The sequence below is a fragment of the Echeneis naucrates genome, chromosome 6 (genome assembly GCF_900963305.1).
Source record: "Echeneis naucrates chromosome 6, fEcheNa1.1, whole genome shotgun sequence".
NCBI lineage: Eukaryota > Metazoa > Chordata > Actinopteri > Carangiformes > Echeneidae > Echeneis > Echeneis naucrates.
The window spans coordinates 7,222,490-7,249,545 of NC_042516.1; the positions used below are offsets into that span (position 1 = coordinate 7,222,490).

At 41.7% G+C, this 27,056-nt stretch overlaps 1 protein-coding gene across 1 annotated transcript in view; it reads right to left on the reverse strand.

The window, feature by feature from the left end:
* Positions 1-27,056, reverse strand: part of znf407 (zinc finger protein 407) — a 136,760-nt gene that overhangs the window by 50,306 nt on the left and 59,398 nt on the right. Inside the window, exons 5-6 of the mRNA XM_029505328.1 lie at positions 24,438-24,512; positions 3,190-3,356 (exon numbers count right to left, since the gene is read on the reverse strand). Coding sequence (XP_029361188.1) covers positions 3,190-3,356; positions 24,438-24,512 — 242 coding nt within the window. The remainder of the gene's footprint in view (positions 1-3,189; positions 3,357-24,437; positions 24,513-27,056) is intronic.

Here is a 27,056-nt window from a genome sequence, read left to right on the forward strand (position 1 = left end):
GATTGGTGTGGTGTGAAGAGAGAATGATTAACATAAAAAACACACAAATCAAAGGCGAACAATGAATCGGATTGGAGCCAGGAGAAGGAGAACGGAGGTGTTAACTTTTTTCTTTTTTTTTTGGGGAGGGGTTGCCACAATCAGTCACTATATCCACAGGATGACGATCACAAAGGTTTAGTCATGCAGTCGCAGCAATGCAGTATATGTATATTGTTGATTTGGTCTTTGTCAGGGGTTTATTGCTGAACTGACATTTTGTTCTATCCCGTCTGTTTAGTTATAGATGTTATGTCTGTCACTCTCTTGCACATTCTGGACACACAGTTGACATAAAATAATGGAGCTGATTTACCATGTAAAATTTTACAGATGACAGATGCTTGGCTTAGCATAGCATGTAAACCAACACCATTTGGATTTGAAAAAGGAACTTAATCATGGTAGTGTTTTACTTACTATGGAGACTGTACACTTTGTCATTTTGCTTCTTTTAATAGCATTAGATAAAATTTATACTTAGTTGGATAACCATGACAAAGGTTAAATTTCTTCTTAATGTTTTTATATTTTCAAACAGTAGTTGACTTTTAAAACAACACAAGAAGAGCCTTTTACGCAGGAACAGGACCAAAAAATATGTCAAAGTATTCGATAAAAAAAGTAAAAGTAGTCAATATATTACTGTAGTATAAGCTTACTCAAATCAAACAAAATCTATATGATCTGTTCAGATTGTGTATATATTTTTGTTATTATTCTTTCTGAAAGTATTCATGCCTTGCCTAAATTCTTAGCCTATGCTGAATCTGTATCATGGTGTTTCAGCAAAGATCATGACATCAACTGCTGTTTCAAGAGATTAGAAATGTTATTTTAAGGGATTATAAAGCAATTATACACACTTCCAAAAAAGCAAATCACTCAAAACTTGCCACTATGATGAAATTCTCAAGTTTTTCTTCACCAAGAGACTGAGAATTTTACGGTTCCAACTAATGAGCTGGATATGTGTATCATTACACTCAGCTGCAGTACAAATTCCTCAGTTTTTCTTCGTCCAATAACCCTTCACACAACCACACGTACTTTAATGCTCATCTCTGCCATTACTGACTGCTCTATTCCCAGGATATATTAGTTGAACTTTTAAAAATCCTACATATTTGTGAGTATTGCATCTTAAAGTCTTGAAGGAGCGGATTTACAACCTTTAAACAGATCACACACTCAGAGATAATATTTCAGTGTGTCAAGTTGGCTGCTGGAATGTGATTGCAGTGATTGTATAGCTGTAGCTAACAGTCTAGCCCTGCACCAATTACAACTGGAAAAGGAAAGCCAGAGGTCAGAACAGAGCAAATTGTGTTAGCTTTTTTTTGGGTCTTGCTAATCAAGTCGGGTCTTGTCGCTGATGAAAATGAGGTTGTTTCAGGTTCAATCTTAATTCTCCCATTTTCATATGTTCATACTTGGTCACCCTTGATCTTTCAAGCTCTCTATTCAATCACTTCCTTTTTTCCATCTTAATCACTTCACACACTCTCCGCAAGCCTGTCTTTTCCCCTGCCAAACCCACAAAGACACACACACCAGCACCACACACCAAACCATGCCTCTCCAGGTGACAGTTAGGTGACAGTGTGACGCCAGCCGCCTGATGGGGAATGATGAGGGTTGGGAACAAATGAAAATAAAAAGTCTAATTATGTCAGAGGTGCCTTGACGTTACATCACTGTTAAAACACATTTAAAATAACATTCACAAAGTCTTACACTCACACGCCTTCACACAGGCAAACACACACACAGCAGGCACCCGTGACGGATGGAGGGCTCTCCTGCAAGCGCTCAGTCAGGCTGTCAGGCCACTGGCTGCTGCTGCTTCTGTCATTGACTTAAAAGGGCATCAAGGAGCTGTGTGTGGGACATTACTGAGGCCGAGAGGAAACTGCTAGGCTGCAGCATAAAGACACTTTCAAAGAGTCTGACTCGGGCTCCTATCGAGGGGCTATTATTCAAGACAGTATCCTCCCACCGCCCACCACACCATCTGCCTATCCAAAGTTTTCAGAAAGTATAAAAAAAACAAACAAACAAACAAAAAAAACATGACTCAGAAGAGTCATACAGTGTGCTGTACTGTACTTGGAGAAATGAAATGGAATGAAGGAATCAGAAAAAAAGAAGAGTACCATATATATGCAAAGAGAATAACAACTGATTTCAGTCCTGAAACTCAAGTTTTACTGTTTCACTATGTTTATGCTATAATCCTGCTTTTCAGCATTAGGACCAGTCTCGCAGTGGGAAAAAGAAAAAGCGGGTATGTTGCAAATAATTTTGGGAACAATCACATCAGTGTGCCCCAAGTTTCTAGAACGTATATACAACATTTTACTTGATGCTGCAAAACAGATAAAACTAACTTTGCCTCTTGCATTGCTAGATTGCCAGAGGGACACTCTTGGACAGACTTCACACACACACACAAACACAAAAAAACACTCTTGAGGATCAGATGGATCTGATGAACACACACTTGGTGACCAGATGGATTTAAGGGATGGATCAATTTGAATTGGGGAATACACACTACCTTAATACCCACACTCAGCAACACTCCAAGTGTGAAGGATGGAGGAAAACAAAAACAAACATGGAATTCAAACATTGTGTTGGTGTCTTCCTTCTTCTTTTGGCTATTCACTGTCTTTCAATTCAAATATAATTGGACGATGAAACATCATATAGTAGCAATGGTCCTAGTGGGATCGGGAGGTAAGAGTTTAACCATCAAACAAGGGAATTTGCAAACCCGCCAAGAATCGCTTCTCGACTTTCTCTGGATGTTGAAAATCAGTACAGATGGACAAGTCATGACTATTATCAGCCAAAAACGTGTGTATATTTATTCCAAACAAAGCTGTGAAGATTCATAATTAATGTGAGATTTTCACAGTTAACACAAACTTCATTTTGTTAAATAGTCTAGAGCTATAGAGGAATGAAAAAGTACATTTTGTCTGATCCAAGTATAGTGTTTCTTGACATATAACCCTTTGTCCTCTGCACATAAAAACACTGATCGTCTGTGAAAAGTAAATATCAGGAATTTTGCACTTTAGAGCAAGTCACTGTGTTGATGTAGGTGCAGAGCAGTAGTGGTTCATGCTTTCAGTGTCTCACCAGTATGTGTCCTGTAGTGGTCCTTCATGGCTGACAGGTTGAGGAAGGCATAGTGGCAGGACGGCCACGCACACTTATATGGTTTCTCCCCACTGTGCAGTTTCATGTGGTTGTTCAGGGCCCATTTTTCACTGAAGGAGCGTTCACACAACTCACATTCAAACTTCCTGCAGGAGAAGAAGAGAGGCAGAGGGGAAAGAGGAGGAGGAGGGAAAAAAACGAAGAGTTATTTACTGATCCCAAAGCTGACATAAAACGCTAGAAAATCTACTCTGTGAGAAAGGAAATGGAGGTTGCTGGATACTCGCATTCACACCCACAGAGCACAGGGCTGGATGATTGCACGCTGTACATCTACGCCCCCACTCTATCTCTCTCTCTCACACACACACACACAGAATGCAGTTGGATGCTGGTGTGTCATGTCTGTATAAGCAGGCATTGATTTTTCTGTCTTGGCCTGCCACCTCCACCATTTATTCTCTGCTTTGCACCAGGGCCCAGAGGACTTGAGAAATTCTGTTACAGTCCACACACACACATATGCACACACAGACACACACATACACATCCCGTAGGGCCAGTGAGGAGAATAGAGTTCACCTGTCCAGCGTCCCTGACCATTTAGCCAGGGCTAAATGAACAGTTAGCAACATTTTACCTCCTGCCTCTTAAGGCTCCTGTACCAGAGATTCCCTCCATCTTAACTTCTCTACGCACACGTCCTTTGTGCTTCTATTCACATGATTAGTATCTGTGCTCACTTGGCTTCAGATAGTCAGTATCAATCTAATAAATACAAAAGCAATATTTGTCTTGTGTGGTATACGCTGTTTTGCTGTCTGCTGCCAAATGTTTTTTTTAGAATCAGAGCAAAAATGTGAATATGCATGTTGTTCTTTCTTTATGCCGGACATCTGTCTATTCTTCATGCCGACGCCTACAATGCCAGAGAAGCTGTGTCTTTTTTTTTTTTTTTTTAATCTATGTGTAGGATGTTTGCACCTATATTCATCTGTTGTGCTATTAGGCTTCAAGAAACACACAGAAGTGAAAACAATAGAAAAAGCCTTTGCTTAAATTAATCTTTACCCCGCGCTATAATTTAGGTGCAGAATGACTAATGTGCGAGTCATAAACAAATGAAGTCAGGTTTTGGGGAGCATTCGTCTTGCAGTGAGGGCCATGTTATTTTAGGGAGGGCGGCTGTCTTTAAGTCCTGATTGTGTCGCTTAATCCCTGTGGTATCTGTTTCATAGCAAGCAGCATGACACTCACCTGAACAAATAATGACTCCAAGCAGCATGTAGCATGTGTCTGAATCAATAATTCAAACTCATACATCTTCCTTACTGAAAGGGGCGTGGGGGGTTTGGTTGGGGTGGTGGGGTGGCAAAAGAGAACGAAAGGTAGGGGAAAAAAAGAGGGTGGGGAAAGGAGGGAATTAGGGATGGGGGGTGGAGAGGAGAATGTGTCCTGCCTTCTACATCAATCTATCTGTTCCATAAATATGAATTTAAATGTGAAGGGGATGTTGTCTGCAACTAGTTAAGGGACATTTTAAGCTCACTTACCAGAAAGAATGGAACAGCTTTAAAATGGCGCCTTTATCACCCTGCTTTGAGCTCAAAATGCATATTTAAATGTTGCTGTTTTCCTCTCGTTCTCATCAAATGGCTTGGAAGAGAGTTTATTTGACCAACAGATGTAAGTCTGCATCTGTATTTTCTTCCCTTTCCTTCCTCCGTGCTGTATTTATAGAACAGCTTGTCGCCCATGCCACCGTGGGAGAGGTAAATAAGATGAGTGAAGAGATGCTATCTTTTATTGTAAGCATTATGCACAACACTCCTGCTTTATGAGCTAAACGGGCCATTGTTTATCACGGGGCGTAATCGCAAAGCCAGGCAGGCAGGCAGGCAGGCCTTGACGTGGGCACACGGCATGCTGGGATGGAGGAAAAACGAGAGAGAAAGGAAAGGCAGGAGGAGAGGAAAGAAGATGGAGGAGTCAGGGCTGGCAGAGTTGACTATCAGTGGGGGTTTTGTAAGGATGAGAGGAGGGTTTGTGTCTGTTTTTATGGGATCAGATGGCACACTTTGATCTTGTCCCCGCATGTCAGATCCCGTCACGATCCACCGTCCTACCCATACATATGCATACGGCCTCTAAACAGCCAGGCACCATGCAAAACACACCAAAGGTAGGAGGCAGGGGAAGAGGGACTGAGGAGCGACTGAGTTAATGTGCTTGTGAGTGCACATGTGTGAAGGTGGCAGGAAGGGAAAGATGGAAAGACAGAAGTAAGAGAGAGACAGGGAGGGCTGCCAATTCAAATTTGAAGGCTTTATTATGCTTCAGAAAACCTGAATTAAAAAACAAACAAACAAACAAACAAACAACCAAAAAAAAAACTTAACCAACAAAATAAAACCAGACAAAGCTGCCAAACTAACAACTTAATCTTCAGCATAACTCAAGAAACTGCAATTGCTAAGATTTGAAAGTATAGTCTGTCTATGGCTCGGGCTAACAACTGCCTGCAAGAATGTACACATGCAAACATCAATGTGTTAATTATCATCATTGCCTGATTATGAATATAGATGTATTGGCATTGTACAGTTTATACATGGATATGTTGTGTACACATACACAAAAACTAAATGGGCCCAAAAAAAAATAAATAAATAAAAAAATCAAGTACACAATAGAAAGGAACGTATTAGCAGCACTTTGATCTGACAGGATTCTTCATCACTCTTTCTCCTCAATACCCACTGAGTGGGAAATGAGAATTGCTGGATATATGACAAAATATATGGATTAGCCCAGTTTCTGGTGTGATGCCCATTTTCACATTTCTTGCACTAAATGATTAATCAATTAATCAAGAAAATTAACAGCACGTAAAGTGATAATGACAATAGTCATTAATTATACGCATCCCTCATTCCACCTATGCAATTCTCTGAAGACACCTGGCCAAAGCATTGCTAGTAAGCTTTATGGTGATACGCTACAGCACACTGGAAAGGCCAAACCACAGTCAGACGAGGATACAATGTTACAACATAAATACAACATAAATATGTAAATATAAATAAATATATATACTTCAAATACAAGGAAACTTCATTTAGAATTACACATCTGATCTCGAATTGAATGCTCCTTTGCTTTGTCATACTTCTGTCAAGCTCTGATTGGCTAGAGGCCACAGCAGGAATGAACATCTGTAACTGTGCACAAGTTTTACTTCCAGTCATTAGCTCTCTGCTTTTCTTCCTCCTCACTGTCTCCTCTCTTCACTCACCCCTTTCTTTTTCCTTGTGATCATGAAGCAAAGCGACATGATTGACACCCAGTGCAGATTTATTCAAAGACCCAGGTGGGCCTCCTGTCTGTATGTTCAGAGAGCTGGATGATTCTGTGTCTATACCGTCACTCATTACCATATCTATACAGTGGTGTGATCCTGTCATCAGTTCATGCATATAGTGCTACTGTCAGAACATCACAGGCCACACTGGCCTAAATGATGATATAAATCCCTCATGAGGAGGGGTTACTGTAACTCTAACAGGAGGAGGAAAGGAAGACCCGACTCATTACCACACACTCACTGTCACCCCCAAGTGGCGAGGTGGTGCTTGTTGAGGGGGACCTTGCAGAGTGTACGTTTCGTGTAAACCGTAATTATGTGGTCTTGATAAAAACTAAATAACAGTGGGATGAAAATAGGTCAGTTTGATTAATTAAGAAAAAAAATCCTGACATACTAGCTTTGGGCTGAACAGACACGACCACTTCTCCCGTTTGCAACTTCAGTGTGTGGAACATCACACGAATCAATGGGCATGTAAACAAATGCTATTATTTTAATTGACTGAAATACTTGTGTTTGCCTTTTTGGACAGCTAAGAATTCCGCAATCTTTCTCTGCTCTTCTTTCCTTTCTTTTCTTTTTTTTTTGTGCTGGCCAGTTGGTGTGAGAGGAAATAATCCGCCGATGCTCTCACGCTGCAGCACAAAGACAGAGAGAGAGAGAGAGGCCGACTCTCGCCTCAAGCCAAACTGACACAAACAGACAACTTCAAAGTGAAGACTGTTGTTTATTTGGCGAAGGGAAAAAGCGTGTGGGGGGGGGGGGAGAAAATTTATCTGATATGCAACTGTCAGGAGAGCATTTTCACATGCAAAATAGCGAGTGAGTGAGAGAGATTACCTAGAGGGAGGAACATGACAGCATTCACTAGGGTCAGGATGGATCATCATCTTCAGCCCCCTCCTCCTCCCTCGCTCTCTCTTTCTCCCTCCATCGCTCTATCTTTATCGCTCTTGCTCTCTGTTTTCCTCCCTCCTTCCTTCCGTTTTCCCCTCCTCTGCCTTTCCCTCTCATCCTGTTTTCAGACTCCATCACTCTGCACTTCGACAACCCGGCAGCTTAAATGCAGACTAAATTAGCTGAATGAAGATTAAATCATTTGGCCTTGAGCTCTCCAAGATATTGGGAGGAAGACTGAGTAAGCCTTAAATGGTGTCTGACTGGGTTCGGACCTATATATGTGTCTGAGGAGAGGCTCTTCCTTCAATGGCAGTCAATTGAAACCTGATTAGAAGGGGGTGTTGGGTAAAAAATGGGGAAAAGATTAAATTTCTGGGACAACTGTTTCCTAAGTAAGGGTGCTGGCTTCGTTATTTTTCGTTTGCGTGTACAATGTCGACCGACGACAGGCTTGTTCTAAGGCTAAGCTATCGAACTGGGCAACACCATCGCTCACGCTGCAGAAGAGAAATGCTTTAGAAAATGCTGTAGTCATTGTGGTCTGTGGGTACTCAAATCAGTTTCCTGAATGGTGTTAGTTTAACATTTAAATGAACAAAGACAACAATCTGTGGCCTGCTGCAGTAGATACAACAACAGCACAAAATCTGCTGCAGAAAGCAGCAGAATCTCAAAGGAACAAGTCCAAGAATTATCCCAGCAGAAGGGCATTTTAAAGTGAAATATCTATCGAGTCATATCATACTGAGACCTGCAGGAGTGTACAGCCGGCATGTCACACAAAACAACAACTAAAACCTCCATGAAGAGGCCACATGTGTCTGCAGAGTATTGTAGATGAACCTCCTCGGAGAGGGCTGCTGCTGCATATGACTGCAATATAAACAACTGCACACAACAGAGATGCTGCTGCTGATTTATGTTTACCTTCAATCCCGGGAGAAAGAGGAGGAGGAGGAAGAGGAGGAGAGGAAAAAAAAAAAAAAAAAAAAAGATAATGAAATAAATAATAAAAGACCAGGCCCATCAGATAAGCTCCTGTTTATCCCGCTGTAGGGCAAATACAAATTGTCAATTTAATGAACACGGTGGACGTGATGAAAGCGGGGTGAAGGAGGCTCCTGCCTGACAAACAATCAGGAAATGTTATCTTAATATTGTTGCGCTGTTATTCAGCCCATAACTTAGGGGGGTGGGGAGAGGCCACAAGGAGAAGGAGGTGGCATGGAGGGGGAGAGGAGAGCGAAGGGGGAGCAGGGAGGCACAAAGGCCATGTCCCTCTGTGGTGGCCCTGTTATTGCCTGTTTTTATTATGAGCCATAGCTCAATAGTCCCAAACACACAAACCTAAATGTGATTCTGGTAAGTGTATGTCCAACCCAAAGACACACCCTTGTGGACACACAACCTTAAATTACAAGAAGTATTTTTTTTTTTTGGAGAGTATGAAACAACATGATTCTGAACAAAAACACCCCAAAATGATCTCTTTCTCTGCATGTACACATGAAGTATTGTTTTTAAACTCAGTTAATTTAAAAGCGCAATGGGCTTTACAGACTATTAATGAAAATGCTTCAGCTGAAAAAACTGCAAATCAAGAGCTCCAAAAAGCTTCTTGCTCAAATTAGCAGCTGCTGAAAAGTACTGGAAATCTGATTTGTGTGACAGAGTTCGGTCAAAGGCCTTTTCTCAACCTCCCACCCATCCTTTAACCAGCACTTTAAAAAGTGCCCAGATGCTTCACAGCTCAAAGTTGTTTTTTTTTTTTCTTTTTTTGCAAGTCTTGAATTTAAAGCATCGCAACCTGAGCAGCCACCAAAATTAACTATTATCTCCATATTTATATATTGCCGGCACTAAATTGCGTCGGGAAGAATTACTATCAATATGAATATCTGCAACAATAACTCAGCCGCAGTGCTGAGGACAGGATGCTCTTTATCAGGCTTCTGATAGGCCTTAAATACAGCACAAGCAGCCATATCAGAGCTTTTTCTCTCTAATATCAGGCCGCATTAGCACCTCGTAAATCAAATTACACTCCTAGAATTTCATTAGGCTCACCTGCCAGCGCTGCTGTGCTGCAGAAATATTTATGTTTTTATGCTGCAATTGTGCACTCTCAGGTACACAAAAGGGATGAAGGGAGGGGGGGCTGAGAGGGAAAAAAATGGGTGATAAACCTAATTATCTTTTAAGAATACAGAGAAAATGTGTCATAAATTGTGGCGATCCTGAGGAGAGCTGGCGTTTCAGAAGCCTGTGGGGCTGAGAGTTGGGGGACAAGTCTGCGCCACGGTTTACCATCTTTAACTGGGGCCAGACTCCCACAATCCAATTAGTAGCTTCCCCAAATTCGCTCTAAAGAGAAATCAAACAGGATGATGTATGACGCCGATCAGCAGGCCCTCAACAACAAGTTAATCCGATAAAGCGGAGGAAAAAAAAAAAAAAAAAGGAAGACTGCTAATGGTGCAGATACTTGTAAACTGGATCCAAATGTTATGATAGGAGTCTGTCTTTGTTATTTAATTACCTCAAAAGAATTTCACATTGCCATTTGTTTATTTGCTGTTGGTGTTTGCTAGATTATATTATCTGCATCATAAGAATCTCTTGTAGTGATTGTTGAATGTGAGCTGAGGCATCTGCCGGGGAGGGGGTGGTGGTTGATGGTGGCCGTGGGAAGGGGAATGCGGACATTCCCCGTTCTGTTTTTTTTCCCCCCATCTGGCCGGGGTCTGGATGGCGGGGTGTCTGGATATGGATTTTGATTAGACACAAAGGGAAATGACTGAGTCAGTGACCATAACAGCAGCCACTTAATAAAAGGTACAGTCTATACATCAAAAAGCATCTAGTTGTAAATCATTCCGCCCTGTAATGACATGCATCCCCGTCCCATTACAGAGCCCCTAACGGGCCACTCATATTTACTCTCTGTGTCCCGATATCATTTTAGAATAATGAGCTATGTCCCTTATCTAATTAACAGGGGACTAGGTTCATTTGTTTTGTTTTGGGTTTTTTTGCTCTCTCACTCACTGAATTTAGTAAGATGGCATATTGGTTTAACAAATATTTAGCAAAATTGCTCTGAGCTAGGACCAGTAAAATTATAACACAGATAGGGCGGTTATGACTATTGTTGTATGTTGTGTGTAATTGTATGTTGCAACTGGAGGCTGTTTATCTAGGTTTTTGGATGTGCGTGTTTGTGTATCTGTGGGTATTTGTGAATTTGTGTGTGTGAGCTCCACTGGGCAGAAGTAAAAGACCGGGTCCATTCTCTCTCTTATTACTGAAATTGTAATTCAATGATCACCTTAGATCACACACGTGCCATAAATCAGATAGGCTTGACAGAGGATGAAAAATTGTATTAATAATGTGAAACTTATTATACAGTCCCAAATGCTCCCTTGATAAATGACATTGTTTGGGCCTGACAATGATTGCATTTAAAACATTATTTCTGTTTTCTGGTAGTGTGTGTGTGTGTGTGTGTGTGTGTGTGTGTGTGTGTGTGCACTGCTGGACATAACAGAAGTGGTTTCCAGGGTGGAGAAGACAGAGGTGGGGTCCCAGAGCTTCATAAAATATTCAAGATGTTTCCCACCCGTTTCTCTGGAGTCAGTGGGCTGGCGATGGCTGTGGCAGTAAGGGTATAAAAATCTGTGTGTGTATGTGTGTGTGTGTGTGTGTGGTGTGTATAGTCGGTACAAGCGAAATGGCTGGTGGCTCACCGCAGCGTAAACTCCCAGTCCACAGAACAGAGTCATGTACATCTTTGAATCACATAACAGCATATATGCGTACTATCATTACAGCATATCCTAGTGAACTATTAGCAAATATGAAAAACTGCACAGAGGCGATGCAGTAGGCTAATTATTTATGAACAACTCAACTATTGCCTTTTTTTTTTTTATTCAATAACTGATTTGGAGGAGAGTTTATTTTTCTTCATAACTCAACTCATACTAGAAGGCTAATACAAGAAAAAGAACGTCTAGACCTGTTTTGAGTCATATGAAAACTTCAAGAAAAAAGCATGAATGGAAAAGGCCTGAGATTCAATCCAGTGTCTGCACTCTTTCTTTCTTTACTGCATCATATCTGAATAAACTGGACCAGGCAGGATTGAATGCAGCCCAGTCTGTATTCAGTAAGGCTGGACACGCCTCTGAATATGAGGGATATGGATGTATGGAAAGCAGTGAGGAGAAAAGGATCTGGCGCAGGCCCTATTTCTTGTCACAAGGACAAACGCATTAAGTTGTACCACAGCATTCTGCTAATGCTTTTGGATTCTCAACACCCATCTATACGGATTGAATGCCCTTGCTTCGTGCCTAGGGATGGTGTGTATGTGGCAAAGTTTGAGCCAGCAACCCCGACTGGTATGCCACTACTGTAGTAAACAACACATCAGAACCAACTAAAGGAAAATGTCAGTCTCAAATAGATTCTAACACACTCCGTGTTCCAGTAAGAGTCACCAAATAATACCAGAGAAAAACGCTGGACCAAACTAAATGTAAAGAGCTCAAAGGAGTGGAGCAAACCCCAAAGTTAATCAAATATATGTAGAAATGTTTTTGGAAAAGGCAAAAGAGGAGTTCTTTGATTTGTATGGTGCCTGAAAACTTCACCATCCATAACTACCTGCTACTAATATTGGCTCCTAAAAAAATAATAAAATAAAATGGTATCATACTGCTCTGAGGTCAAGGAAAGTCTAATTAAGTTCATGGGTAGTTGCAGTCAGATCCCAGTACAGGGACACTGAGACCCAGACTGGACTTTCCCTATTGACTTGGCTTTTGCTGGCTGGGCCCGTCCACGTCCGTTACTTAATGTGAAACACAACCTGCCCGCCCCCCCCACCCCCCCGCCACACTACCACAGTGATTTTATTACCCCCAACCCCCCACCCCAATCCCACTTTCCCTTCTCTTCTCCTCCTCCTCATTCGTGCAAATGACCATGATGGGAGGCCATTCATCTCACTCCTCCGGCCACCACAATGAAATAAATCAAGAATTTTCCCCCCCAAATATAACAATATTTGTATTTGGGGTGGGGCAGACGTAATTGATGACTGCAGCCGCACTAATTAAAAACAGCAGCGGTTTCATTAATCATGGTCATTGGGTAGGGGGGACAGTGGGGTAGTTGTTACAGCACTGACTGGACAGAGGGGACAAGGCCGCCTCCATCGTCCCAGTCGCTCAGGTGATTTGGGCCATTGTTTAGTATATTAGCACACTAACATTATTGTGAAATTGCCATTAATTCCCACAAAAGTCTGTAGTTTACAAAGTCAGTCTCTTCGTGTCTGCTCTTCTACCACGACGGAACCAAACAAGACAATGTGGTGAACAATCACACATGTTTACTGCCATGTCCTGGCTGGAGAAGTTAATTGCTTTTCTAAACTTGCTTGTAGAAACATTCTCTGTTTTTCTATTCCCTGTAAAACATATACACACACAGACACACAGTCGTACACTTTTGATAATTAATTACAAGGCCTAACTTTTGCTGCTTTGCTTGCATTTGTGTCCTCAAAACTATCCAGCCACAGAGGGCTGGCGTGTCAGCAACTCTTCAGATGAAGCGAAAATATGAGCATCATTTGACATGATAAATGTGTGTGATCAATTATTATTATTATTTTTTTTATCTATAAATGCATTTCGTAAGCATTCGTAAAATTCGTGATCGTTTGCATGTTTGCTTTTTTACAGAGAAGTAAAACATGAAAATTATTACATAGTGGATTGTCAAATTATTATTGTTATAATATATTTCACAACAAAAGTGCAACAAGGTTTAAAAAGACAACAAATTATTAATGACTTAAATGGCACATATGACTTTGCTCTGACCAGCACCGCAGAAAACAAATACTCCAGATCCAACTAATATTGATATAACAGAGGACTTGAACAGACACAAGAGTTGATAAAACAAAATCCTATTGTTACTGTTTTGTCATTACAACACCAACAATTTGCAAGTACCACCTATGAACACCACAGATGGATTTCATCATCACTCTGTAATCGCTTCTAAGTGCTAATTCACAACTTCAGCTTCTCTGCCACGACAGGATAATGGCTAGCCTGCATCTGGTAGAGGCAGTGTAGGGCAGTGTATGAAGCATGGTGAGAAACAGAGAGAGAGACAAAGAGAAAAAGATGGAATTAAACAGAGAGAGAGAAGGAGTGAGAGGAAGAGAGAGGTGGGTGGGGTGGAAGCAGTAGCATATGGTGCCATGCTGCCATAAACAAGCTTTATGAAAAGACCGGGGACGTTTATTTAATCATGGAATACCTGAGGAATCGAAACGAGACGCACACTTTGTCCCATTATTGTTAGCCCATAAATTTAACTGCTTTACCAGAACAACGAGAAACCTGATACAGCCGGCAAAGACAGTGTGTGGAAGCAGGTGAATTTATGTATGCGTGCGTTTGTGAAGCAGCAAAGAGTAAAGAGATGTGTGTGTACGTACGCGATTACAGATGAATAGCACAACTGCTAGATACTGGTATCTGTGTATCTGCAAACAGAGAACTATACACTATGGAACGTGTCTGGCAGTGAACACGCAAATACAGATGTGTCCTCTGTTTATTTTGGCTCTACTGTATTTCTCCACTCAGACTTTATTCTTCTACCGTAGTGCTACCAGCATACATAAACATTGATATTTTCACCTGTCGTTGCCCCAATTCTCTGGAAAGCACTATCTCACAACCAGTGTAAAGAATTAAAACTTTTATTAGTGCTTTAACCTCCCAGGTCAGACAGAAAGCATATCAGGAAATAACAAGGTGGGTCTAAAGGCCTCCTGAGGAAATGCATTTCTCATTTGTACTGAAGTGTAACAGCAGTGGACATCTAAATGAAGCTCTGCACTGCACTGGGGTCATTTCAAAATCATGCACACACTTACAAATGCTCATACACAACTGTGCAATATGCATTCTACAGAGACATGGATAAGTGAGGACATGAGCACAAATAAGGCCACACACATAGGACTACACAACACACATACATTTACTTTGAAGTTCACAAATACAGTACAAAGGGCTGCCCTTGCGCATATACACACAGACCTGCACACACACAAAATGGACAGCATGTGCAATTGTAAGTCTGCATGCACATGTCCACACACACACACACACACAGCTCTGGGTCAGGGGGACAGCGGTAGCTCAGAGCCAGCTGTGACCTGCCGGTCCAGGTGCTCAGGAAAACCGCTGTTAACGGCCACGATTGATGATCTAATCAAACTGTCACCACGGTGATCCTGCTGCAGGGGGAGGAGGGGAGGCTGGGAGGGGGTCTGAGGCAGTGGGGTGAGAGCAGGTGGGTGGGTGGGGGGTGTCCAGGAGGCCTTGTGCATGCTTACCGTTAGTCCAAATTGAGAATGACAGTCCCAATAGTGAAAAGGCCTCTTTTTCCCCCCTCTAAGTAATGGAGGAAACAACTCCAGCGGTCTTCCGGAGGATGTCACATAATCAAGGGAGCCCCACCAACACCCTCCACCTCCCCTCCCCTTCTATAATATTGTGAGTCAAGCCGGGTATATGGGGCTGGAGACTGTGGATGTCAGGGGATGATGTGATACAGTGCTGGACCAACGGCCCCACACAGAGCTGACTATTATGACTTCTGAATCGTTGGGTGCTAAACACACAGGGCCACACAAAGTGCCCTGGAAATCAGGTAAAACTGACTCATTTTGCTGAATATTCCTTGAAGTCCTCTAAAGGGCCCCCACAGTCTAGTCAAGAGTCCAGTGCGCTGGGCATACATTTCCCCTCTGAGAGGCAACATGGGGGTGGCTCATACAGTAAGTTCTCCTCCACACGTGTCCCATGTAACACCTGAGGATGCAACCAATTTAAGCTGCAGGTCATGTGCTTTACCATACAAACAGGAAGAACTGCTTTAAATCAGTCAGTCTTGACTTCTTCTACGATCTACTGAAAGGACACAAGCGGACTCCAGTAAACTGAGGAGAAATCGAATATCATAGTTAGACCAGTAATTACCCCTGAAGACTTGTGTCTGTTTTACATGAAACTTACATAAAATCTACGATCCTTTTTGAAAAATATCATCCCTTTATCCATTTAATCAGTGGAGCATCCAACAAATATTAGCACTGTGTCTAATCTTCCATCTTCCTACCTATTTTTACTTAATTGATGAAACAATGTATTGTAACTCTCTTGTAGCTTCTCTAATCATTAGAGTGTTATTAAATTATAGTATTAAATAGTTGTGGAGTGGAGATCTGAATACAGTACAATGATATTTTGTAATTGGTGTGGTGACAAGTGACTGCATTAGTATTACATTACATCATTAATCTTTGAAATAGTACAAATATTGTCAATTTACGTATTTATTGGTTATTTAACAATAGCTTATAGAGCGAAGATGAAGATGATACATGAAGATTGCCTGCAATTAATGTAAAATAAGATAATATAAGTAAAACACAAATGAATGTCTCCTGAAAACATAGCTCCACAGCATATTACCATCGCAGTGCAGCTGCATGGGAAAATATGGTAATATTTCTCTCGTCCACATACAAATAAAATGAATTAAGTTGCTATATTTAGCTGAAAAGAGAAAAGTTCAGGAAGTTGTCCAACTTAATAGTGGCCTTGTTGATCGCTGCCTGTTCTGTGTGTGTGTTAATCACCTTCCCCAGGATATATCCACGACTGCCGCTTGCCAGTCCAGCTCGCATTAATTTAATCGCTGCTCAGCTAATTCATTGATTAATTGGTTCATTAGTGATGCCTGGCAACATCCATTTCTGCCATGACAGTCTGATGTTTCAATAGAGAAGAAAAACAGGCTGGCAACAGCCCAGTTTTTCCACAGTCCCACTGTGCATAATGTCCAACCACTGTCAACAGTTAGCCGCACAATTGTGTCACTGTGTAACTGCCTGGTTTTGTGCCACAGGATGTGAAGGTGAACTGTGCACATTCTCCGTTCTTGTCTGGTTGAGTAATGTCATTTGGGCTTCAGCGGTGGGTGACATCATTCTTAAGGGAAAGAAAAACTTCAAAAGCTAGAAGGACTGTAGGAGCTGCACTACAGAGATGAGGTAGGTGCCGTTAATGAGAAGACGAACTACGGCTGCAGATTTATTCCGCGAGTCAAGGTCATGTTCCCCTGACATGACGGGCGGTTCCCAACTCTGGGACGAGCTGTCGATGGCTAACTAACATTATTATTAGTAATAGGAGCCAATAGGACCCCGCTGCACCCCGCAACAAAGAACTGTGACCAACAACAAAACACAGCCTAGACAAGAGTGCTGATGTGACATCACTGGCCAAATGAGATGACCATAAAGCAACTAAGACGTATGTGACCTCTGACCTCTCTCATACAAGACATGGACCTAGATTTATAATTGGCATTTGGTCACAGTTGTGGCTCCCAGGAACTAGGAGCCCTGTGATTTAACTAATGATGAGCAAGGGTGGAGAGTTTAACATTAAAGTGTGTCAGCCTCTCAGAGAACTAACATGTTACCCTAACCTCCCCCACCCACAAACACACACACACTTATTCCCACAACTCTGCACCATATGCCCATGACAAGTGCATAAAAATTGTTCCCAAGCGATAGAACAGGCCAACCCATAAAAACTTAATGCACCTAATTTTCCAGTAATCAAACTTTTATAGACTGCGATGGCTTTTAAACTAACAAATTTTAATTATCGTTTAATTTTAGCAGCAATATTAACGCGATCCCTCATTCTGTGGGTGTTCATTCGCCATGAAATATTGAATAGGGTAAACAGTGAGGCGCTGTCCGCTGGATCCTGTTCAAACAAGCAGCCAACAAACACAAAGGTGAGCTAGGGGTCGCTGAGGCCTTTGCCAGTACCACAACAGGACTACATGTGCTGCACAGACCTCTGGGAAACTGGGCTTTATGAGTGCAAGTACACAAAAATCTGTCTGGTGATGTTGAGATTACAACACAGCAGTGATTGCATGTTGGTTGGTCAGCAGTTATAATGCAATCTTGCTTCAGCACCAAACAGACAGTTACTTTTATGTTGTGGCAATGAGTTTCATTTGAGTATTTTTTATTTTTTTTTTTTTTCAGTATAGTGGGTGGGAGGGAGTGTGTGTGTGTGGGGGGGGGGGGGCGTCGATCCTTGGCTGCTTTTAAGTTAATACTTTCCTGCTGCCTGTTCTGTACTTTTCTGCGCTACTAATCACATTCCTGCTTACAGTACCAGCAGCATGGGATGTTATTGACTGCTGCCCTTGGGTGGCTGAAAACGAGGCCTTACCACCCAACACCAAGTTAGAGAGACAAAGTGCTGACACAGGCAGATAAGGGAGGGAAGAAAGAGAAAGATTAAAGAGCAGATTCATTATCAATAATTAAGGGAAAGGATTTATTCTAATGAATTAGGGGTTGTCTTTATCTACTCTTTATCTCCCTATCACACTGCTAACGCTCTCTTTTTCTTGCATGCACGAACACACGTACGCACACACACACACACATGCATGCACACACACACACACACACTCACACACATGCACACAATTTTTGTGTGACTTGACCCCTGCCTGGTCCTTGTGGTCCATACTGCCACCATGCTGGCACCAGGCAGGGCTCTTCCGCCCCCGCTCCTCCCGTCCAGCCTGGATGATCCCGGCCCTCGGTGCCGGGGCAATATGGCCAAGCTGCACGCCATGCTGGGACGCGGCTGCAAGCCCAGAGCCTGGCACTGCAGAGCCAGATGCCCGCTCAGCCGAGCTCAGCCCCTGGCATTCACGTGAGCGACTGCAGTAATGTTTAAATCAATTCTGTCATCTGAACATTCAAGAATAAAAGTGGAGTCAACTAGGACATTAGTTTGTTGATATATTTGACAACTATTTATTTGCTATATGATAATGTCACTATTGTGGATTTCTGATACAGTTTTTCGTATCTTGTAATCTTGAAACACTTACCACAAACAAAAAAAAATGAACAACTTTAATTAAATAAATGAGGATGGAAGGCATAGTCTGTCAAAAACTGTCCATTATCTACTGTCTGACTGCAGTCATGTCGGAGCTAATGCTACGAATATCTCTGTCTTCATTTTGTGAGTCATCACACCTGCGCTGCATGCATCATACACGCTATTTCTGGATCTGCGCTCATGCCTTTTCACCGGGTTCTCTGTTTTCTTCCGAGAGATTTTAGTACCCGCTAACTTGGCTCAGACATACAGTTATGCTGCAGGGAAAAAAAAAAAAACACACACACACACACACACACACACACACAAAAAAGAAAACAGCAACCGCTCTTGAGCGAAACTGTGAGCAGATTTTAGCAATTAGACATCTCCACAACACTGAAAACACTCTCTCCAGCTGCTTGTATCATGCTTTTTTTACCCCTTACTTAAACAAATATATCTTTCTTCTGGGTTGTCAGCACTCCTGTTTCAAGAGTGATGAGTGTATTAGTTCAAGGAGTTTATTATTACAAGCATGAAAATGGCAGGCGTTTTAACAATTACCTATGAAAACAGTTATGTGAGACAGGTCAGTTGTCTTTTGGCGCCCTGTTTTTAAAGAACTAATTATAAGCAATTGAGGCAAGGTCGCTGCTGTCAATCATGCTCCCAAGCCACTCCCTTGTTACTAAAGTGCCGGTTTAGGTGACTGCAGACTCTCTGCAGCAGAGTGCGTGTACACCCACACATACACCCACACACACATATACAAACACAAAGGTTAAAGGGGTACACTGCAACAATAAGGAACATTTAAGTATCGAGATAAAAACTGAGCCATGTGATATAATTTTAGATTCATCCATTGTTAACCTTGACAAGCACAAGCTCTTTCACATAGATACGCACTTTCAGCGTAGAAGTCAGTTCCAGTCATATGTAGTCAAGAAAGTGTTGTTCACAAGCTGTGATACACAATTCATTGCATGTTCCTCCTTTGGGGCACTCATTCTTTGCTGTACTAGTTAGCGACACACATTCAAACATGATGGTTGTATCTGCTCTTTGTTTTATAATCAAGATAACAGTTTTCTCCTGAGTATCAGTGGTTTTGATGTGCAACAATCAATCAGCATCAATAAAATCACACTACTGGGAATGCTTCTACAGATTCTGGAGACTTAACAACCGTTTTCCCCACCAGGTTGGCTCAGACCCTGCATCCATTAACTGAATAAGGGAGATTATATATTCAGGAGAAAATGATGAGCAGGGATGATTCAACAAAAATAACAACTTCTTACTATCATTCTGAGCTCTAATGAAAACTGTTAGGATAAAAAAACCTTCTGAGATCCCTATGCGCCATTATAATCAACCAGCGTACAGCTAGGCCATACAGTCCTCACAAGTATACAGCTATAACAAAGCGAACACACATGCATGCAGACAAAAGGACAAAAAGCCCTCATCTCCTCTCAGTGCCTGCAGTGAGGAATGGTGGTGTGACTGAGACGAAGACCCAGTTGTGTCACTTTACAACAGTTCAGCTCTCTCTCTCTCTCCCCTTCTCTCTTTCTTTCTCTCTCTCACCCAGAATATGTCAGATAGTAAGAGTCTGTCATCTCACCCATCCTCCCCTTTGATTCCCCCTCTTCTTCCCTGTAGGGGTTAGAATGAAGTACGAGGCTAATATTAGCTTTTATTTAAAATCAGATCTGACCAGTGTCCACCATTGCTCCCCACAACACTCATTAGTGGGAAGTGATTGAAATGAGACACTGTGACTGGATAACTAAGGTATGGACAAATAATACTGGGTTTCCTTCAACACTGAAACACATGCATGGCAAGCTCAAAGCCAACTCCATATGACAAGAAAATTTGCAGGTTTGTGACCATAGGGAAGTACTGCATCTGGCTTCAATTGCCAGAGCGTGTGTACACTAGCCTGCAGAATTTTTTGCACAGCTATGTTTACTGTATATTGTCAGTTTCTACTTAACTTCCTTTCACTTTTTATTTTTTATACTTAAAAAAAAAAAATCAGGAGAGGAGAGGCACTTGGCACCAGGCAATCCAATGAAGCCACCTATGGCCTCCAACTACTTCAGATGGGTCAAATGGGGGCAGATTTTCTCAAGTTCTCAAGCCTGTCAAATAAAATAGAGGAGTAGCACCTAAAGGATCTGAATCACAAGCCTTTTAAAACACATTGGTGGGATTGTATCCTCTTCACAGAAACTCAGATACACAAATGCCTCAGATTGGCATGTGAGGCCTAAAATGGATGTTACTAAATGGAGCCTGCTGTTACCTGTGGCTAGTCAGGTTTCTTACTTGCCCTGCTCCTCCTTTGACTAACAGATTTCCCCAGCTATCTAAAAATACCAGGTGAGCAGGGCCGTAGAGATGGTGATGAAAATGCCTCTCTGACACCGTCCCACTGCAATCCATCTCTCCACCGCCTGCCAGCCAGCATATGTTTGCAATTGGCTCCCCCCAACCACCCCATTGCCTCTCAACCCACCCCCACTAGTCCCCAGTTAGTTGCTGGTTCAGATACCCCCTCTACACACCCACACGCACACTTTCCCTCTACCTTCCAAGTCTCCAGGTCTAGGCTTTCAGACCCAATTCAGTTATCAATCACGGAACCAGCAGCAATAAACACACCACCTCTCTTTTTCCTTTTCTTTCTTTGATGTCACCTTTCTACTTATCTCTCTGTCAATTCCGACACTGTCTCTTCTTCTTTCCCTCTTTCTCCTTCTTTTTCTTCTTCCATCTTCCATCCTCTGCTCCATCTCTTACACTTGCCCAAATTTGTTCCACTTAATAAGCCCTCCCCACTGACCTTGTGCTAATTAAGCTGCACTGTGTTGGAAATATGATGGTTAATTAATGATGAGATAAATTCTGTCTGCAGGACTGTCAGAAAAATGATGACACCGTGTTTTACAGGTTTAAATAGAACAAACCTTGTGGCTGTCCTCCCTGTATGTGTGCGTGAGTGTGTGTGTGAGCCTCTGCATATGTGCGTGTTTGCGTGTATGTAGGCACATGTGTAAAAAGTGCAAGAAAGAGGAATAGACAAAACAATGGATGAAAGAATGATCTCCTGAACGTACAGTCAGTGTATTTGCACATGTATAAACATAACGGTATGCCATGCATGGATGTATATTAACAAGCAGTGACTTCATTACTTGTATCTGTGTGTGCGCGTCTATGTGGTGTCATGATGTTGTTTTTCATAATACTTTACGGTTTAGCAGAGCGTCTGGAGTTGTTGACTTCAGTGCTCGTGTCTGTGTGTGTGTGCGTCTATGTGATGTCATGATGTTGTGTGTCATAATACTTTATGGCTCAGCAGAGTGACTGGAGTTTTTTTTGGCAAACATGCACACTGAGCTAAACACTATCAGGTAACACAGAGACCTTACTGCTCCATTCATGCCTGGTGTCCTCGTGTGTGTGTTCTCAATGACCTTGGCTGTGCTGCCACTTTGTGTTAAAGAAGCAAAGGGCACAAAAAGTCTTTGATGGTAAAAGTATTTCTCAGTTAGGGAAGGAAAATTTTAACTGTCAATGAAGTGTTGTTGGGGTCATACACAAAAATACTGGGTTGTTTGTGAAATGCTAGGGGTCCCGCTCCACCTTTACTCAAGCAGCAGAGGTAGATCCAGAAGCGGATCAACAGCTATGTAAAAGGGAGAGCTGGCTCACATGGCATGGTGGACTGCATGCCAACATTGTCACAATATACATGAATGGCTACATCATGCAAAAGCAAAAACAACACTAGGGCAGATTTACCCGAACTTCCTTTGGTTTAGTATAAACAGGCAAAGGTGGAAAAATCAGGGATGTTCTTTCCTCTAGAGTCCAGTGGTTACTGGTGGTCAAAGATTTTCTGGGATGATCAGAAACGTTCCCCTCTGACTGATGAAGTTATTCTGTGGGAATATGGACGTTCTTTGATCTCAAAAAAATAAAGTGAGCTTGTTAATGACACGGGATAATCATAAAAAGATGACTATGAAATAGGAAGATTAAAGCTTGTATAAAATATAGAAAAAATAGAAAATATTAAGGGAGAGAAGGATATGCGGAGTGTACTAAGCTAGCAAGGTATTAGGAGCACACACTGTTCTCTGACAGCACAACATGCAAACACAATCATGTCATGAAGATGAAAAAGTATTTAACTGCTTTCATGAAGCAGAGGCCTGTAAATTGTACTTTCTGTTTTTCTTTGTTTTGGAAAGTTTGACAGTTTAAACTGGAAGTACATTGTTCCAGCTGACTATTAAAAGGAGAACAATACTAACACATTAATGGTATTCAGTGAAATTTTTTTATTTCATTATAAAGAGTTACATTTCTCAAAATTTAGATGAAAAGTGAAATCCCTTACATACATTAGATGCTACTACTGTGCAGGATGGAAGCATTGTAAAAGATGATTACTAACTCATTATTTCCATCGTCAACGCATGAGTTTATGGATTGGCACTTTTTTCCTTCTTCATAATAATCATTTGTTGTTGGTTGCAAGAGAAGACAAATAATAATTTGATTTCCCTTTATTTTAGTAGTAATGCCTTCTGTGATCTTTTCAATATCGTGAATAATATGAATGTTTTTATCCACTGCAGGATAAATATCTGCTCTGTCAAAAAGAAAGTAAAATTATATTTCAGCCTCTTTGTGTTAGTAAGGTGAAATGCCAAGATACGCTTGTACTGGTCTTACTCTGTCTGTGCCAACTGTTGCAAAAAGGTTTCGACCTGGAGGTCATTGGTTCAAGTCCCTGTTCAGTCAGCCCAGTGGCATTCTGCAGAGGAGTATGCTTGCACTGATTAGGTCACAGATTGGAGCATGAAGCATGTAGTTGTGAGTACCAAGTATAATGATGAATTGTATGGAGCTTTGTCAGCTACCAGTGAATAAATAAAGGTCGCAATAACAAAAATGCGGATGAAACAGAGGCTTGAAGCAGCTAAGGATATGAGGATTTGTTTCCATCTAAATCCAGATGAACAGCTGGCAGTTGGAATTTAGCTGATAATGTCTGCGAGATGGAGAGGCATCTCTCAGACATTGCTTACACTGCTTACTTCCATATCTGAAGCCACTTGTCATATGTAATACCACATGTTGTCAAAAGTATCAATTTGGTTGCAGAGTAATGAAAAAGCAGGTCTGTTTCTATTTTAGAGGCTAGCTTGACAGATTGAGAGGCGTTTAACGTCTCGTTTTGGCTTGTCAGGATGAGGTGGGGGTTCACAACTTCATCTCCTCATCTTTCTCTCTCACACCCGTACACACACACACACACACACACACACACACAAGCACTGACGGCAGGGCTCTGCTTCTGATAGGCAGGACCAAGCGGGAGACATTGCACACACAAAAAACACACACTTGCATGCACAGAAAAAAAAATGGTAAAAGAAACATCATTCATCCTTAATTCAAGAGGGAGAGCAGAAACTAAGATGAGGGAGAAAGCCAGATAAAGTTTGACAGAAAAAAGGGATGTAAGCAAGAGAGCGAGACAGGCAGAATGAGGGAAAGCCATTTAACTCATTAGGGAAAGGGGAGATCTCAAGTTATATTTAACCTGAAATTTAACTAGTGGGGACTTTTTTGGCTTCAAAAGCTTACAGACCTCCAAAGGGGTTATAGGAGTCAAACCATTCTCCAAAATCGAGACTTAATTGTCTGCTGTATCTCTCGCTTCAGTTCCCTGAAAACTAGTCACCTCTTACGTTAGAAATGTTTTTTTGTTTGTTTAATACTCAGAAACATACTAAAGAACATATTTGAATAATATTTACTCTACCAAAGTGAAGACCATTGGAGAGGCAGATTATCGCGTGTTAAACAATGTAACTGTGTGTGTGGTTTACCTTTCTTTACGCTGTCCAACTCCATGTTTTCCCAGTAGGTGGGTGCTGAGATGTTTCCTCATCACAAAGGCCCATCTGTAAAACAGAAGATATGAGCTATGAGCATTCTTATTTTGTTATGCTGACCAAAGACTAACTTAGAGATTGGCGTAGTTAAAAGAAAGAGATTGTGACTAATATGGTCAACGTACATGCATCATAACAGAACATATATATACCAGAAATCCTTCAAGGAATGGAAAAAAAAAAAACGATTCAGGCTGATATTCTGTGCATTCATGTCAGCCAAAACACATTAAACCTAAAGCAAGTCTTGAGATGGATATAAACATGAACTGTGTACTGTTTGTCATTGTCTCCAAAACTGGGTTGTAAAGCAGAAAAGATGCTGTGGCTTCGTTTAAGTTATTCCTCTGTGTTTTCCTGAAAGATTTGTTTCACTTGAGTATGAAGGAATGTCTGCTGCTCGCCCTGTTTTCTCACACTGTTCGACACTTTCCAACAAATGCATGAAAACACAACCCCATCCTTCTCTCACATTCCTCAACTTTTCTCAGGAAAAAAAAAACCTGTCTGACATTGAGTCTTTAGAAAAAGCAAATGGGTGCTGTCATAAATAGGTTTTTGGATGGAATAGCTATTGTTCTGGTAATGGATGACAGACTAGGAAAACAGGCTAAATTTATATGAAAACTATTTCTCAACCACAATAGCATAAAGTTTGGGTGTGTTTATTTAACTAGCACCTTTTTGGTCAGAGAGTTTAAGCAGGTTGTACATCAATGTGTCAAATATTTGCAAATTCTCAAGAATTCATATGCGTATGTATCTATGCTACACACACAGTTGCACGCACACCGTAAAAAATACCAGGTTACCATTGCTCAACAGTGACCACAATGTTCTGACTTTGTCAAGGGCCCTGGGTTTACCGTGTCTCCTAAACAGCATATGAAAACATAATGAATGGATGACAGGAATAACTACTCTGACATCCAAGCTGCTTCACCAGTGTTTTCATCCCCTGGCCTTTTCATTTAGCACCCATCACTTCCCATTATTGTGTAACTGAGAGACAACAACCACATCTGAGAGCTGAGGATGGAGCTACATGAAAGAGGCCGAGGGAGTTGAATCGACAGTCATGTGGTTGCCGAAGTCACTGAACACACACGGGTCTTCGTTCATGGTGCTTGTCCTATTTCGTCCTCTCTTTTCACTTTCCCTTCATTCCAAATACATCATTTTTCTGTTTTCTTTCTGGCAAGCCTGTTTGCATATTTCTAAAGCTTTACTTCTAACTTTAAGAGTTAGTGTATCATAAAGCGACAGCATAATTATTTCACCATTTATGTTGCTATGTCATATGTTGCGATTGCCTTCCACAGCCACCCCTGAGGTTCAAGCTACCAATGTAGGACGCACACACACGGACGGCTGTCCTCCATCCTATCATGGCCCCAGGGCCCTGTCCGTCATCAAGGCCCCTGAGGCCGACACCAACTAACACCACCATATAAATATTCAAGCATTCCACTGTTTTTCCTCGTTATCATCACTCTACATTTTCTCAGTCCTCTCTAACTCAATCCATCCACCCATCCAGAATGTTGCCTTCAAGTTAAACTGAGAGCCAGTGAATGACTAAATCTTGTATACTCCAATCATGGAGAATGGCAAGATCAAAATGCTGAGCTTCTCTGGCCCAACGGAAGCGCCTCTGACTGACAGCATCATCTATAAATAAACAAACAGCATAATTAAGATATTTCTGAGGGAGGGGGTAAAAGAATGAGTCGAAAATTTTGAGAGAAAAGCAGGGCCCTGGAACAATTCATGTCTGCTTGTTCAAGACGTTGTGTTTAGACGTGCAAAAAAAAAAAAAAAAAAAAAAAAAAGGTGCTTGCAAACATTTCTGTTAATTATGTATTACAGCTGTCCTTCATAAACCTAATTACAGAGCGCTGAAAGGCAACAGGGGCAATTTGCATATGTGCATGAAAGACAAGACATATGCAAAATATGATTTTAATTAGCATTCTTTGATAGCAAGGGGTACAAATCAAACTGGCATGTTGTGAGATTCTCATCTCGTCTATTTTCTTACTGGATTATTCTCAGAGTGGCACGATTGTAAGATGGTAATGCCCTGTGGAGGCACCTGGCACAGGCTGCATACACACTCACATACACACAAATGGTGCAACAGAAATGTACAATAACAACTTGCACAGCCCCAAGTAATGGCACACAAATGGAAGCGCGCGCACACACCCACCATACACACAAACGCTGATCGTAACACATTTACAGTTAGCTGTTCTCCACGTGATTATCTAATACACACAAACTCCTATTCCTGATAATGTGAAGATAAAATGCAGGCAGCACACACACAGACTCATAAACACAGATACAAATTCAGAAAAATGACAGTCCCTCTTCACAAACTCAGACATCCACAAGTGCCCTATCTCTCATGCGTGGTCACACACTTGCCAACACACACAGAGATCCCATATCTAAATGTTAAAGGGGCAAATCCATTTGTTTAAGGCAGTGTGTAATCAGCCCCCTGCCCTTGGTGTGTGTGCATCCTCTGCCATCCAGGTCAAGGCC